Below are 17,573 nucleotides of genomic sequence, written 5' to 3'. Positions count from 1 at the left end.
CGCTTGCTTCGCATTTTGTCGCGGTGGAGAAGGTGCTTCCGGTTGCTGCTCGCGCAAGAATGACAAAATTTGGGGCGAAACCTCTAGGTTGTTGGAGGGGAAAATTCGTTATATCGAGGGAGTCTCCCGCTGCCACTTCGTTACGTAGAGGTCTCAAATACATGTGCTTCTATGGAGTAACGGCGGGAAATAGAAAAACTTCATTATATCCAGGAATTCGTTCTATGGAGGTTCGTTATAAGCAGGTTTAACTGTATAGCAAATTCCCATATGCGGCTGCTATTGGCAAATAGCTGACGTCAATCAAGAAGGGTTTTTGCATCAGTGCACTTCTTCCTATTGTTACTATGTATATTTATTGACGCAGTTTAATAAACAGGCTGAAATGAGCAAAAATCTGCTTTCGAATTTATTATAATAATTACATACTTCGGAAAGAAGCGACTATCGGCGGCTTACACTTGGCCGCGGCTGCCTGCGTAGGAATCAAATTTGGCCACCCTGCTTACTGGTGTCGTAGCCGTTGGATCTTGCTAATTTCGGGTAGTTTTGACCACTCAACTAGCCTCGAAATACGTGAAACTTAAGGTCAGACCACACGCATGCTTGCAGCGTGCGCTCACTCCTGTGGCTGCTCCTGGTTAAACGCCTTGACAGACTTCGCTTTATATTGAGCTATTGATAGCGTTTCAAAATGTGCAAGTTGGATGTGGCTAATATTCATCAGTCAAGCTGGTGCAGGACAAAGCCGGTCAGTACAACATAGCACAGCGAGACCGGAGCATATGAGCTGCAGCGTGCATTCAAGCAAAGTCCTGCACAAAGCAAATGCTGCAGTTGCATGTAGCTGCGGTCTGCTACATAGCGTAGATAGCGCAGCCGCAGCGGGGTGCTGCGACTAGTCCACTGGCTGAGTGCACTGCGGCTCGCTAAGGACAACTGCATTTGGCGCGTCGTAGGCTCTAAAATCTAAAATAGTGCTCGTGTACGTGAACATCCAAAATCAAATTTGAATTGCGCGCCACGGTGACATTAAGTAGGCAGAGCGTGGCGGTGATATTAAACTTATAAGGTAGGACTCACAGCATGTGCATTTTGCCTAAAGTTTTGCCATTTTGTCTCTAGTTATTACATACACAGTCACAGCCATTTAGAGTACTGTGCTGGAAATAAAGTAACAAGTAATGTAACAATAATGTAACTGCAGCTGCCAACGTGATGGACAGCCTGGATTATAAAAAAATGTGTCTTGCCTGCCATTAAGACATAAATACAAGGCTCTTTCATAGTACTGCTCTTACATCAGTAGAAAGTGTTTAACAGAAAGGTGAGAGTGGGGTCGAAACATGGTGGTCATCAAGAAAAGAAAAAAGAAATAGTAAAACCAAAAAGCCAACCTTTCCCTTTTCATGACTGACGGCCAAGTGCTGGCGCTTTCCTTGAGGCGACGCCAGGCAGCACATGGCTACTCGTCGAATCATGTGAGCACTCAGAAGCTGTCTTATGGTCTGTCCTTGCTCCCCAGAGAAGTTCATCCGCACATTTTCAAAGGCACCTTCTTGAGAGCCCAGAGTTGGCACCTGCAGTGAAAGAAGAATGCTAGATGAGTTGCTCATACAAAATATAAAAACTGCAATACTTGTTTGAAATTACAGTACCTCACAATTTCCTCATTCCTACATAAATTTACAGTACTAATGCAAAAGACTCATCTGATGCCAATATGTTCTGCCTACAGACCTGCTACATACAGTATTCAATTTGGTTTGTAAAAATATGTTCTTGCAAAACACATTTTAGAGAATGTTTTCCAAAATCTCCGAAACTTTCTCCAAAAATCACTGAAATTTGTCTACCGTAGAGGACAGCATGCAAAAAAGAGTTAAAAAGCTATCTGGGCATAAAAATTGTATACACTAGCATTTAGAAGCAATTATAAAATAAGGTTAATTAAAGACAGCATGTGATGAGTTACAAAGTTTTAATATGCACCATGTAGCATGCTGTTTAGAAGACTGTGGCAATAACGAAATGACGAATTATGTACAGAAGGTGGAATCTAACCTTGCATGCAAAGTTAGTACTATATGGTTTTATTTCTTAATTTGGAGAGACTCCACGCTTCTGAGAACCTCTTCTGGCCCTGCAACAGTGTCTGACACTTCTAAATGTCAGAGAAACATTTTGCCTCCATCCCTTCAGAAATGAGGAATTCAGTATAGTACAGCATCCTTTCTGCTGATTTGATTTTGATTTGGGAGATTCTCCTCAATTGAGAATTTTTCAAGGCACATCATAATCACCGCAGCTTTGTTCCCATTTTGCACTCCCTACTGATGCCTCCACATTTAGTTGCTGCTATTGCTCATGGGTGACCTTTACTGCTGCAAGCAGTTAGTGGCTTAGTAGCACCATCACACTCAAGAGGCTGGAGACAATGCAAACCACTTCGAAAGTTCTCGTTACTAAATATGCGAAGAAGGTTTATAACCGGAAATACCAATGTGCCACTCCACATAGGCTACACAGCAGCTAAAGTACAAGCTCTGATTTCGTTTTCCCATCATTGCCACCAGGCTTCCAGCAGGAGTCTTTGGAGCAGACATGGTGCAATTATTGCCAAAAGGAGGTTTTTATAGTAGCACGTAGCAAGAACAATCTTTATAGCAGTTAGGAGCAAATGTAGCAACAGTTCTATTACTGTAAACAGGCAACAAAAACAACAAACTGTAAACAAGCCTTACCATAAGCTGGTCAACATGTTCAAACAGCTTTTCTTGTGTGTGGAGCTCAGCAAGTGCCTTCTGTGCTCGAGTTGAGCTGCCAATGGGTGAGTTTCGGTTATATGTCTCCACAATGGCAGGCATGAGAAACTGGATCAACTCCAGAACAGTGCCAACCAGGTTTGTAGAAACCTGAAGAAGAGGTCATATTCTTTGCTCAGGTATTGTTACAACTAAAAAGTATATGAGGAAAAAAGGTTCAAGTTTATGAGAGATCAAATTCAAAATGATCAGACAAGACCTTGTCACAAACAAAACAGTAAATTATATATACTAGATGAACACTTGAAGCATGGTAATTATACATGTGTGCATATCTTAGTATTCACACTGCCACTGTGTTGTGGAGGATATCACTGCTACAAGCAGTGATATCAGGAAATGATTGATTACCAGCAGGCGACAATTAAGCTAATAAAAATTTAAAGACTATCACAATGTGTGACTTGAGCTTAAATGACAGTTATGAAAACTGTAAAACCAGCAAGCCATTGTGACCTGATGCGCGTGCACACACACACACACACACACACACACACACACACACACACACACACACACACACACACACACACACACACACACACACACACACACACACACACACACACACACACACACACACCAGACTTTGCAGATACTGTATCTGTGGCATATTTACTAGAGTACATAAATACTTAAAACAAATAGTTGACTTGACCAGGTACTATAAACACAATACCATCAAACCTGTGTTTTGTTGTTTTGAAGATCTAATATGTGATCAAAGATATTGATCAAGCTTCCAAGTAACAATATTACAAAAAACAAATGCTGTATGTATTGAGGAAAATTGCATATGTCTAATGCACTTGGCTGTCACGTGTATCATGAAATTATGAATTTATGAATTACGAAATTATCATGTATTATGAAAGTCTATCAATAAGTGCAATTATTGCAACACACAAGTGATTTTGACTGTGAAATCTTAAATGATGTTTAGGACGAATTTTATTTTGATGAGAGATTAAACAAATTTTCAATTCTGGAACAGAAATTTCTGGGGAAAAAACTACCAGTATCTGCCAATGGCTTTTTTTTTGCAAAACTACCATAACACCTAAAGCATAAGCATTTATAATATAAAACTGCAGCTTAATGGCCACAGCCACTGAGCCACAGTGGTGAGTATCATGCAGAACAATTGCACATTTGTATACATACTTTTTATATTAAAAAAAAAATGAAAGAAAAAAAAGATAATGTCCCTCAAACATGCCCAGCCAGCGTCACCTGAAGATGGCACTCCACAATTAAATGTATTTCAAATTCCTATTTTACAGCGCCATCATACACAAAGATGTAAGTTATTGCAAGTATAACTGGGCAGATGACGTGTGGCGTTAATGAAGAAGCCATAAAATGTGGAAACATAAGGTTGTATTATGTTTTCCGACATGTTTTTCCTGCATAACATGCTGCCAGTGGTAACTGGTTTGTCATAGTTCTGCAGTTACAAGAAATGGTAGTGCTAACAGAGGGGAAAAAAAAAATAAGCTAGGTTTTTACGTGCCAATACCATGATCTGATTATGAAGCATGTTGTAGTGGGGGACTCCTGGATTAATTTTGACCACCACTTGAGTTCTTTCACATGCACCTAAATTTAAGTACACGAGAGTTTCTGCATTTCAACTCCGTAATCACACTTCATGGTGGGTGTAGCGTGGATGTGCCATGAGGTACCAACTCTCTTTTCGCTCAGGTAAACATGGAACTATAGCACCTACTTCAGTCATTTGTACAGGAATACTCTGTAGAAGTTTTTTGTCCAGCTTTGGAGCATAGTATCAGCATAAGCACCCACATATCGGTTTGCAGGAGTTCGACAATGAACTTGTAGGGATGCGCGACTCTCATGCGTCCCCTGATGTTGTTTTCCCCGCAAGGCTCCCGTCTCCTGTAATCTGGCTTCGCCGTGTAGCTTTACGGCGCAGAGTTTGTGGGGAGCACACGCTGCCACCTTCTCCCGCGGGCACTCGCCGTCACTTGCGCACGTAGCGCACGCGGCGGGAGCCGGGCGGACACGGGAGAGATGCACTTTGCCCTCTCCCGGTTCTCGCTCGCCTCTCGCGACGCACGTACCCGCGCGGGAAGAGGGAAAGTATTCGACGGGCGAGGAGGACATTCCCCTCGCGAAAAGGTAAAAAGGTAGAAAAGAGCGTGACTGAGAGACCCCCGGGGCTCTCTGACCTCGCTACACCTGACCTGCCCCTATGGCAAGGTAAGAAGTAGCTTAGGTGACTGAACGGCACGCGCTAGGCGAGAGCCACTGCGGCAGGCTTAGAGTTCTTTCTCCGCTCGTCAAGAGAGGGCGCCAGAAACTGGTGCCCGCCCACTCGCTTCGCGCTCTCAGACAGCACTAACCGATTGCAGCTTTGTTCATGGCACGTTGTTGCTGCGCGCCGTGTTTTGTCAGGTAAAGTTGATGAAAAAACATCACATACGTCATTAAAAAAAAAAGAAACAAAAAAAAAAGTTAACTTGTATAATCACGCGATTGCGACAGAGCGCGGTCGCACCAGAAGCTGTTCCATGATCCTGTAACTTAATGTCAATTCCAACGTATTGCTCAGGATTCGGCTTACGTTAAGAAAAATTAATCAGTTATATGCAGTCTCCAGCCAAAGTGAACCACACGTCGGCAATTGTTCCTCAACCTAATTTGTTTCTCACTGCACGTGGATTGCAATTTGGGCAACCCATTATGAACAATAATTCATTGACTAGGCCTCACAATACGTACAAGCCACTCGTAGGTCTTTGACAGCGCAGTGTACATTCACACTTGGAAGGCGGCAAGCGGGCGGAAAGCCCTAAGCGGCCGGAAAATCTTTTCCGCGAATATCCAAGTTGTTCACATTTGTTTTGCTACCGCCGCGGCCGCTTTCACCCACATCCATCTAGTCTGCGTACGTTTGTCGGCGTGGTGGCGCTCATTATCGCACCATTTTGAGCGGTACGTTCATTCATTGTCCCACCCGTCATCAAAAGTTCATTTCGCGCAACTTCGCGTGTCATCTGCGACCTTCGGTAAATTCCTCATTGGCGTTCCGTAACTCTCCTCACACGGGCACAGTAGCGCTGAGTCACAGGTTGGTGGCTAGGTGTGATTATATTTCTTTAATAGGTTTTATTTACAGGTTGTAATAACATTTCCTCATTTCGTATTATTGGCGGCGCCTCCAGTACACCAAAGCTAAAACCCAGGCTGGCCCTTGTGTTGGGGCTCGCCGAAGCCTGCGCGTCCTACGTGAGACCTATGCTCCCAATCTATTGTCGCGACGAGAAAAGCACCGCGCAACGAAAAAAGCGCCCCGCGACTGGTCGAGCTTCTGGTCGAGCGGAAAGACTTTCCGGCGCGTTTCCGCTTCGCCATGGCGAAAAAATCAATCTGAGACCGATTTTGCTCGCCGCCTGGTTTTCCGCCTGCTTTGCCGCCTAGGCGGGCGGATTTTTCGAAGTTTTTGCCGCTTCCGCCTGCTTCGAGACCAAGTGTGAACGTAGGAAAATTTTGTTGCCCTCGGCAGAGCGGTTCTACACCGTGAACGGGACGCAGGCACAGGGCATGCGGGAGGCAGAGCCAAAGGGCATCAGTTTCTCGCGCCATCTGTCGGGCGCTATCTGGAAGCAGAACATTACCGCAGCGCGCCCACCGACCGCGCTCGCTCACCTAAGTTGCCTCTTACACCGTGCCCTACGGATATACCCGCTGCAACCCGTGAGTGACCTCGCTTGCGTGACTATCACACGCGATGAGGCAAGACTATTTATTACTTATTATACATAGCGGACTTCCCTCTGCAAGTGTTTCATTGCCCGCAGCAATAAACGTTGTTGAGTTGACTCGCTTGTTGCCTTATTTGCCCGAACCCTACGTAGCTGCGATTATACGCGCTACGGGTTGGGGAAGACCCCCACAAGTTGCAGCATATTACGAAAGATAGTGCTAGTGTTGTGCTGCTAACGCCACCTGACAGCAGGGGGTTACGTGGGCGAAAAAGGATGAAGGCTGTTCCTCTTCGGGTTGGGGTCAGTGAGCGATGCAAACGTCCTGCGCATGTGCCGATCCATGCTTTGCGAGACCCGTCTCGGGTGGCTAGGAGCAGGGCACCGGTATGGACGAACACAGATCGTTCGGACATGCCACCGTTCGCGTGACTGTACACGTGAACGACTAGGTGATGGTGTCATAGCATGGGGCGAACATATTCACTCGCTATCCGGTCGCGGTGAGTTGGACTTTCCCGATTTGTCGTGCGCCCATGTGAATGCTCTATGTATAGTAATTCAGCTAGCATGTATGAGTGTATGAAAGGTGCAATAAATGCCCTTTTGATTGTTTACACTACTGTGTTGTCGTTCCTTTGTCCCAAGAGCACGTGTGAGACCCCACAAACTAAGACCATTTACGACAAATGGCCTTTTGTGTGAGTATTCCTACATATAATTTACTTCGCTCCAAAAAGCATGCTTTTTGGAGCGGAAATTACATGTAGAATTACATGTAGAGCGGAAATTATATGTAGTCATATGGTCTGGTGTTGCTCCGCGTTATGCAGCGACAAGGACAACATTGAAGAGCGGTGGGACGCAGCTCTACGCAGTCTCACATTAGATGAACAGCTATGGGCAGTCCAACAGGTCCGCGAAGGGGCCGATACATGGGAGCGGCCCGCTTCGGGCTAGGAAACAAGCGCGACCAAATGGACCACAATAAAGTTTTTTCATCCATCCATCCATCCATCCATCCATCCAAAAAGCATTGCCTTCCATAGTTGAAATGCATGTCACACATGTCAGCCACAGGGGTTCTCAAACTCGGTTCCACAGAACACAGGGGCTCGACGAACGTCCTTTTAGGGTTCCTTGAGCAGTCAGAACGAATCCGACCTGATCCTGCTTTTCCCCGTTCACTTCTATAATTTCTCGATTTAGGGAAGGAATTTTGTATTGCATGTTAGTTTAATGAAGCCATTGCACACCCCATGCGCCTTTCGGTAGTCTGTGCGAGAGACCCACGTGGCAGTGGCGCACAAGACTCATCATGGTGCGATTTGTGGGCTCATGGTGTCCGTGCTTAGCACTTTTCATTTATGCTCACAAACGCTGTTGCGCAAAATTGCGCAACATTAGGCTTAGCACTATGATTGGTATATCGAAAATCGAAAACCACTCTGCAGCGCTGGTGACTTGCGACCATTTGCATTAAAAAATAAGAGACTTCTGTGTGCCTGACACTTCATTTACGTCAAGACGCCGTTTATGGCGTGCAGTACCTATACTTTATCTGAGTGTAGTTCCTTGCAGCACTGTGGAAGCTGCAGGACTCCTCAGCCAATAAGAAGGCAGAATGTCCCTCAAGATGTGTTCATCTGTGCCGCGTTGTATACTCAGAGCGTACTTGCTATTCTGTTGATACATACTCCCGTGGTGTATCGTACAAGATATGCATGCGCTGTTCGTACCAGCCCCACCCCACACTGATTTCTGCTGTTGATGCCAACACGTGCCTGCAGGGGCCAGACTCTATATAAACAAACAGCTTGTATTAATAAAGGTTCTTTTCTGTTCCTGCATCAGCTGACTGTTACTTGGTGTCAGAGGTGGGCCAACCGTTGGCCTTTCAAGCAGTCACTTGAACAAATGAAGGGGTGTCGCACCAACACGTCAGGACAAATGGAGCTACTGAAGCAGCTCGACCAGCTACTTCTGCCCGGGAACATCGCAAACAAGTGGCCGTTGTTGAAACAGAAGTTTGAGTTCTTCCTGAAGGTAACGAATCAAGGACGGAAGCTGCTAAGACGGCATTGCTGCTGAGTGTGGCTGGGGATGATGCTCTTGAGGTTTTTAACAACTTCACTTTTACAGCGGAAGAAAGCAAAGATGATTAGGCAATGGTTGTGAGCAAGTATGAAGCGTGTCAGGAGCAGCAGAATGAAGCCTACGAGAGGTACGCATTTCGTTCAAGGAGTCAAGCAGAAGGAGAACCGTTTGAACAATTTCTACGCGAACTGCGGAAGCTTGCCCAGAGCTGCAACTTCTCAACATTGAGCGACTCGATAATCCGTGACCAGCTTGGATTCGGCAGAAATAATCTGGTTACGTGAGAAAATGCTCAAAGTGAAAGACCTCACGCTGCTAAAAGCAGAACAGATCTGCAAAGCTGCTGATGTGTCTGTTATCGAAAGTGAGATGTGGAGCTAAACTGAACGACATGTGGCGTCAGTGAAACGTCACCGGTTCAGATGTGGCACGTGCAACCGAACGCACGAGCGGAACAAATGTCTGGCATTCGGGAAGACATGTTGTGCGTGCAAAGGGGCTAATCATTTCGCGACCTGCTGCCAGAAAGAGCCTGCAGTCAGTGCAGTAGTTCACAACGAGGAAAACTTCGACATCCTCAATGTCAGGGTGTGCACGGTCGAAAGGACGGCTGACTGGACAGCTGCAGCCAAAGTGGCAAACCAGAATGTTGCTTTGAAGGTAGACACTGGGTCCCAGGCAAACTTGCTGCCTTATTCTGTCTTTCGCAAATGCAAAGCACAGACAGAACTGAAACCATGCAGCTCCATTCTTCGGTCCTACAGTGGAGATGTAATTAAACACTTTGGCGTGGCGACCCTACCAGTGGTCATGAACGAAATGACGTCCAGCACCTTCACATTCTTCATAGTGAAGAAGGGCAAACAGGCGATACATGGACTACAGGCAATGGAGGCGATGGGATTGAGGTTCGTTCGGTCGATGCAGTGGATATCAAAAATTCTGACAAATTACCACACGAATTCTCGCACCTTTTTCAAGGTACCGACTGTGTAGCCCGCCCATACTGGACGGTTCTGCGTGAAGATGCCATCCCAGTAATACAAAAGGCGTAATGTGTCCCCTTGGCACTGCAAGAACCACTGCGAGAGGAGCTGCAGCGCATAGAAGAGGCCAACATCATTCAATGAGTCAATGAGCCAACAGATTGGGTGAGTCTGCTGGTCATTGTCCGAAAAAAAGATGGCAAACTCCGCGTCTGTATGGACCCTAGAAACATTAACAAGTGCCTGAAGCAAGAGCACTATCAGATGCCGAAACGAGACGATACTGAGGCAGAACTTGCAGGCGCTAAATACTTCTCATGCCTTGATGCAACTCAGGGTTTCATCAGGTTCCGTTGGATCCGGCCACATCAACCATTTGGACATTTGCTACACCTTTTAGGCGTTACCGTTTTCTAAGACTGCCGTTTGGGATCGCTTCAGCGCCACAAGTGTTTCAGAAGACGTTGAGCTTGATTTTTGATCGAACACCAGGCGTGCACGTGTGATGACGTCTTGGTATGGGGCGCCACCCGGGAAGAACATGACAAGCGCTTTTATGGGGCACTGGAACTAGCAAAGCAGGCAGGATTGACGTTCAATGCAACCAAACGAGGTTGAGTTCCTGGGTGACATTATCAGCCAAGACGGGATAAAACCGAATCCCGCATTCATTGCATCAATCGGCGAAATGCCGAGCCTGGTTGAGAAGACGGCGGTTCAGCGAATGCTTGGTGTGGCCAATTATTTCGGGAAGTATACTCCTCATCTTGCTGAAAAGACCAAGTTGTTGCGAGGTTTATAAAAAAAGACAAGCATGCCGCCGAATGGGCTACTATTTGCACAATTTTAAGCAGCACACCTGTGCTGGCAACTTTTGATCTTGCTAAGGAAACAAAAATCAGCTCAGACGCATCGAAAAAGGTGTCGCTGTTTCACCCGAAAGGCGAAGCATCAATTGCGATAGCAAATTTGTAGAGAGCTATACGGAGTAAGGATAGCAGTTTTATCAGCTGTACAAACTTGGACATGCAGCAGCACCGGCAACACACAGAACTGTTGTCGACGCCGTTGGCGTTTTGCCCGCATTCGCACAAAATGCGCGCGGCGTTGGTGACTGTTGCCGGAGCCTCTGGGGGCGGCTCGGAGGTTTTCGACGAGATCAGAACGGGACACTCGTCGAGCAGCGTCGGAAGTCTTTACCACCTTCTCGCCTCATCTTTTTTATAAATAGGCATTTTGTGCCGCAGCTAAACGTCGCCTCCCTTCCCTTCCCCCCCCACGGCCTTTCGCGTGTCTGAAGAAGTCGCATTTGCTCTACATATATGGTGTTTGTAAAGGAGGAAAGAGACGCTGAATTCTCCAGCCCTTAAGGGAGCATGGCGCCGAACGTGCGTTTGTTCTCCGCCGTGCGTTCACTCCCTGTGAAAGCGCGCGTCCCTCGCGCCCTTTCTCTCCCACATACAGCGTTCGGCGCGTGGCGACAATTTCATCGCCTTTGACGTCATACGGAACCTCACGGTGACGGCGACGGCAACGGCAGAAATCTGCTTTGGAGTGTCCATATAATTGCTATCGCAATAAAATGGGCTAGGGGTAGGACTGTTGCGGCGTCATGGAGATAGCTGGTGACCTGTCGCCTACACATCACGTATCATGACTGAGACGGAGCAAAGGTACTCGCAAATAGAAAAAGAAGCAATGGGGATAACATTTGGGCATGAAAAATTTCCCTATTTTGTTTACGGCCGAATAATTATTGTCGAGACGGACCACCGCTCACCCCTAGCAATCCGCCTTTTGCATTGCACTGTAGTGCCACCTAGCGGGCTCAGCGAGAAACAAAATGTACGGCGTCGGCGCGCCGCAGGACTCAGAGGCACGCTGCAAGAAGCAAACTTGTCACCGGCAAGACATGTGATAATGTGAAAAAGACGAAGACGCTGGCCAAAGAAACAGAGAAGGGACCCACAGGCGAGAAGCACGTGAAGCGCGAGAGAAAAAACAAGAAATGAAGAAAAAGGAGACGCAGGCGGAGATGAGCTAGCATTGCTGACGTCGAGAAGCAGTTGCATCTCCAGCTGTGCTCTGGAGACGGGAGGCAGCAGCTTCGGGGACCACAGACCGGAGACTGGAGACAGAACTTTCGTGAGTTGGCCAGCGACAACGCCAGCTCCTGAGCCCCGACTGTGTCGCCATGGCTGTGTTCCGCGGCCCTGGTCCAGCCCCACGCTGCCGTAACCGGTTGCTGTCCTGTGCCACGAAAGCAATCGCCAAGGCCACGTCAGCGGCACAAAGGCCAACTGGCCCAGACGGCGACCTGTGCCACACGGGTCTTGGTGCAAGAACGCAACATCATCGCTTTCGACGGAGGTTGACGCTCATGCTGCGTTGGAACCACGCAGGCCAACGTCTTTTGCCACGCTAAGCCGGAGTCAGACACGACTGGCGACGGTCAGAACGTTCCTTTGTTTGTGACTTCGCGTGAGTTAGTCGAGCGGAGGACTAATATGTAGTGAAGGCTTGTTTGTTCACTTATTTGTATAGCTAGTTTTTGGAGTGTGTCGTGTGTGCTGTTTGTTTTTCTTCATTACAATTTTTCTGTTTGAGATAAATGTTCTTCTACATATTTGCTTTCTGTCTCTGTCCATTTCTGCAGCGCCGAAATTCGTGACAGAACTGAAATGGTTTTGTGCATTTGGCAGTCGTAATTTTCGTTTTGTGTGACTGGCCGCTTCCTTGACAGGGCGCCGAGGCCAGCAACGACTCTGGTGCGACTCCGCAAGTCGTCGAAATATGATGATGAGATTTCGTGCAGCTACGCCGAAAAAAAAAAAAAGGTCACCGTGCGATGTGCCTCTGAACGAATACATCGCACCGTAACACGATTGCCACAGCGCCTACGCTTGAATTCGTATTTTTCCTATTTAGTCGTACGCAATATGAATCCAAACATGCTTCGGAAGTTGAAATGCACGAACCTGAAGACTCACCAGCCGCCCACATCAAGTTCAAGCTGGGATCGATTCCGCTCAGCGGAGGTTAGCCGTATCGCAGCAGCCGAGTTCATGCATTTGCCAACCTGCACTGAACATAAGCTGATAGGATCATAAAAATTGCTTTTATAGCTCAGTCTTGACCATAGTGGTCATAGCTCTTTGAAGGGGCGATACTGTGCGCAGGGTATTTATGCAACACAAGAACGGTGCATTTGTTTACATCGGCACGTGTACGGCCACAGCTCGTTGTTCGCTTCAAGCAGAGTAGAAATCATGCACCGCTCACACGAAATAATGACGAAATGCTGAAAGCATATATGAACACTTCTCATGCGCATATTAGAAGCGTTGTATCACATGGAGACGAGAAGGTATGAGCGTCATGGGCACATCGAAAGCGCCGATACCTGCTGTACTCGCGTGGCAACGAGCGATGTTACTTACGCTGCAGTATCGAAAGGGCCATCACTTGATGCCTGTTTAGAACAAGAAGCAAATTGTGTTTTCGGTAACTAATTGGCAGGATAACAATGCACACAGATCTACCAATCTACGTAGTTGCACTTCGTTCATGGAAGAGCTGGCGAGTGCGACTGACAGCCTTCGATCAAGAACGGTGATGTACCGTGGTGTTGGCACTGCACCCTGTCGCCGCTTCCCACTGTTTGTGTGTGCATCGTACTATGCTACACGTGGTTCACATCAAGCCGGTATGATCAGGACCGAACTATAAAAACAGTTTCCTTCGTCTATATTTCAAGTCTGCCGGTAGCCGACGATCTCGTAGGCTGTGTTAGGTCTAATGAAGCGCTGAACGAGATCGACACCACCTCAAATTCGATGTGGAGGGCTGGAAATCGTGAATTTAAGCTTAGGAAGCACGCGTAAACTCAATTTGAGTGTCAATAAATGCATACACAAGCGCAGTCATTGCGACATTCGTGTTGGCGGTGCAATGTTCTCAATCGGTGGCCGCTCGCACGGCGATCAGCACACTGGTTTTGTCGTAGGCGTTGGCATGGAAGCCTATCACACTATACGATGACTAGCTGTCATCGGTCACTTCTTCGTCATACTGACAATATAGGCCTCCGACTGACACAGTCTGCCAACTACAGCCGGCCAAATGTTGGCACCTGTGTGAGGTCGACTTCTTATAGATATCGGTGTCGTGTCGGCATATACTGTGTTGTACCGGACATTAACCGAATATAGTTGTGAACAGCTGAAGTATCTACAGAAACACCGTGGAAATACTGCGTCGTTGGCACTGTGCCGACAATATACAAGTTTGTGTCCTTGTCGACTATGCTACAGGCTGCACGCGCTATTGCACAAGCGTGCATCGTCAGCTGCATGAACCACCGACGCCATACAAAACATTTTCGCCACTCGCCGCTAGGGTACAGCGCATGCGCACTCGGGAAATGCAAAAGGCGGATTGCGTCGAAAGGAATTGGCGATATGCCACTAAGGCTTCAATGTTTTACAGCGAAAGCTGTTATGGGCTCATTCCAATAGCCGTTTCTGGTCGCGATGATGCCGCCGCCGCCCCGTAGCCGCTATTGCTGGAAATGCGAAAAAAAAGTACCTGCTCTCCGCCGGGATCGAACCCAGGCCTGCTGTGTGTTAGTCGGATACTTTACCACTGAGCCACGCAAGCGCTTGCTATCACGCGGAAGAAAAATTCCCTTTCTACGCGCCCTACGCCTCTGCGCCTGCGCGCACAGGCAGGCACGCAGCGCAGACGACCCGAGCCTCCGCCAGTATGTTGGCGCCATCTAGTTAACGTGCCTGCAACCACCGCGTGCGACGAGATGCGATTCAGACGAGGCGCGCAATCAACGCTATCCCGATGTTAGCTGTGCGCCACGTATTCTGGGCACCTCTACGTTATGACGTCTCCTTGCAAGGTACGAACCGCTGCTGAAGAAGTGAATCGTAGAGCTACGTGCGCGGCTACAACCAGGCATCATCGGGCTCAGGAGACTGCTGTGCAGAGAGCATTAGAAGCCGCAGCTCGCCGCCGACGCCGGCTGGACAGTTCAGATCATTCTCGTCATAATCGATGCGAAGACACTTTGCCGCGAAGACCTTGTTGTGCGTGGTGCCGAAATTGGAGCTAATCTTGCGCCGCTGAACCTGCTTACGCTGCGACTGTGCTGCGTGTGCCGCGCAGGCCTGTGACTTTTTTTTTTACGCTTGTTGAAGCATGATTATTCACTTCAATTTGTTCCAGGAAAGGAATTGCTGCTGGCCAATATGCTGTCAAGGTTGCCCAAGAAACTATGGCACATCAGTGCCTCCCAGCACTAAACCTATGGTGTTGGCACTGAAATTTTTCATCCTACTAATTTACTTTTACAACTTGCAAACAACTTTCACAGAGAACTAGTGCAAACAAAATGGCTATAAATACGGGATAGGAAGACTTACCATGTGCTCAACAAGGGCTCCTCGAAATGCCTGGAAAGAAACAAATTTCAGCGGGTTTATTTAAAATAATTCAATTGTTAAAGCAATAATATTTTATTATAAAGCATGTGCAAGACAGGCTTAGCTGCCTTGTTTAGCTCCACTGGGGTACTGACACTGCGCTATAACACGAAGGTTCAATATAAAGAAGCAGAGCTAGTACACCATACAAGATATATAACAATGCTCTGCGAAATCACAATACAGAAGAATATTCTGTGCTTGAATGCATCTTACCTCCAACTTCTTTGCCATCTGCTGCCGGTGTTTCAGAGTCTCTTCAGTAGCCTTTTTAGAGTCTGCTGATGTACCCACAGGTGGGCGGGCATCAAGAGCACTTGAACCAGCTCCAGAGCCAGGGCCTTGGACAGGTGATGAGACCCTACGACGTATTGAGCTGGGCAGCACATTCTCTGACGGAAGTGAAAATGCTGCTGTCGTAGATGCAGACACAGGGCCCGTATCTGATGATATCTGTGGGTTGCGTTTGACTAGAGCCTGGCAGCTGCCATCTTCTTTGGCACCACAGTCACAGAAGAAGGAGCCAAACTTGGCATATGTGACATCATGGTCCTTGTGGCACACCTTTGCACAGATGGTGCATACACCTACACCATCCACCATACGGCATGTGTGGCAGTGGTACCAGTGCTGATTCATGAATTCTTTCTGGGTCATCGTGAAAGTGCACAGCTTGTTGCAAAGAGAGTCTTCATCAGAATCCTCACCACCAGATTCATCATCCTCAGGGCCTAGCTCATCAGCCCAATCTGAGTCCGCTTCTGGGTGTTGTGCATCCCCATCCAGTGGTGGGCTGGCAGCTCCACACCGGCCAACAATGAGCGGTCTCTCAGCAAGAAGCTTGAGAGAGCCCACTAAGTCAGCTACGTATGATAGTAAGTAGCAAGCAGAGTTCATAATGACCTGGTGCCGCCCACTACTGATATTGTCCTCCAGTTTCTCGAGCACATCCTTCTGGGACAAATACTTCTTGCAGGTCTCAAGCCACTCTGTTGCTGCCCTGAAAAGCTGCAGATGGCCACAGCCAGAACCTGCGCTAGCCAAAGTGGACATGACAACCATGAGGTCAGAGAAGCCAATGCCTTCGGATGCTGGAGACAGAAGCTGGGTTCCAATCTCAATCAGTGCAGTTAAGAAAGATCCAGCCACTTGAGTTGACACCTTGTTGTTTTCTTTGACAATATAAGTTGTCAGGTTCTGAAGCAGAAGCCGGTTTTCTTGAACAGGACTACAATCCTCACTGAAGTTTGCTCCCTTGGAACCAGTTACAACTTTGCTCAGCCAATTCTGGAGAGATTTCAAATCTAGTTCATTCAACCGATTCATTCTGGAGAGTGTTGCATTTAACCTTTCAAGGCTTGGGTCCCCTGGATTCTTGTCAATTTGCGTGAAAAGCTTGCTGAAAAACTTGAGAACGCGAGTTCCATATGCAGGACTTAGGTTTCCTTCTGCTGCAGACAAGAAGATATTCCAGATGTCTTTATCACAAAAAAATTTTTCCAGGGCTTTTTTGCCAGGCTGCTTGTCCAAGAGGCTCTCCATAAACTTTAGGCACTCATGAAACACTAATTCGTTGAGTTCACTTTCCTTATGAGAATAATTGATAACCAGCTCATAACAGTTTGCCAGCATCTCTTCATAAACATGTTGTGCAAACTCTTCCGTGTCTGATGACCCAATGATGCCTTCAAGAGCCAGCATTACAAAGTCAGTCTGTGACTCTGTGGTAGCGTCTAGAAGCAGCGGCAGCATGGCCCGCAAAAGGTCATTAGAAAATTTGCCTTCCGCAGACCAGCTGTAGACATCTTGAGCAAAGCGTACAATGCACTGAAGTATGCGCTTCAAGCTGGAGTTGATCAGGAATGTGGAGTTTGCGGACAAAGGGGAGAAATGAGCAACCTGCACAGCTGCAATGTAGCTCTCTGATGGAAGGCTGTCATTGGCAAAGTCATTTCTCCAGTTGCAGACATTCACTGCCATTGCATTCCAGAAATCAAGGGTGCTGTCCACTTGCGGTGGCAGATGCGACACAATGGCAGCAACGGTGCTGGACACCTGAGAGCAGCGTCGCGAGGTCATTCGCAGCACGACATCCATAGCACGCAGGCTTGTTTCCGAGCGCCCTGTTGGTGACAACTCTATGGCCTGAAGCAGAAGACCCCACCTTTAAAGAAACAAGAAGAGACGGGGGGGGGGGGGGCAAGAAAAGCAGGAAGTTAGGAATAGGAGCTCTCAAATGCAGTTCATCAAAATATGTTTGTCTTAACAAGGGTGATCTACAAAAATGCAATTATCATTCCAAACTGCACCTAAATACAGTTGACCTCGGTATAACGAAGTTGTGCTTGCAGCGGAAAACTTCATTACATTGCTCATTTCGTTAATTTGAGGTTTTAAAGTTTCAGTAGAAAAAACATTTCTCGAAGTCCCAGGGCATTCCTGGTG

At 47.4% G+C, this 17,573-nt stretch overlaps 1 protein-coding gene across 4 annotated transcripts in view; it reads right to left on the bottom strand.

The window, feature by feature from the left end:
- LOC119436549 (E3 ubiquitin-protein ligase UBR4-like) overlaps positions 1-17,573 on the bottom strand; it is a 465,665-nt gene that overhangs the window by 256,452 nt on the left and 191,640 nt on the right. For all 4 annotated transcript variants that reach the window (XM_037703422.2, XM_037703424.2, XM_037703425.2 and 1 more), the window contains 4 exons: positions 15,345-17,292; positions 15,069-15,098; positions 2,745-2,915; positions 1,398-1,580 (listed from right to left, as the gene is read on the bottom strand). In XM_037703422.2, coding sequence (XP_037559350.1) covers positions 1,398-1,580; positions 2,745-2,915; positions 15,069-15,098; positions 15,345-17,292 — 2,332 coding nt within the window. The remainder of the gene's footprint in view (positions 1-1,397; positions 1,581-2,744; positions 2,916-15,068; positions 15,099-15,344; positions 17,293-17,573) is intronic.

This window comes from Dermacentor silvarum, chromosome 1 (genome assembly GCF_013339745.2).
Source record: "Dermacentor silvarum isolate Dsil-2018 chromosome 1, BIME_Dsil_1.4, whole genome shotgun sequence".
Classification (NCBI taxonomy): Eukaryota; Metazoa; Arthropoda; class Arachnida; order Ixodida; family Ixodidae; genus Dermacentor; species Dermacentor silvarum.
Note: the sequence above shows the minus strand (reverse complement) of the source record. Positions and strands in the feature narration are given on the sequence as shown.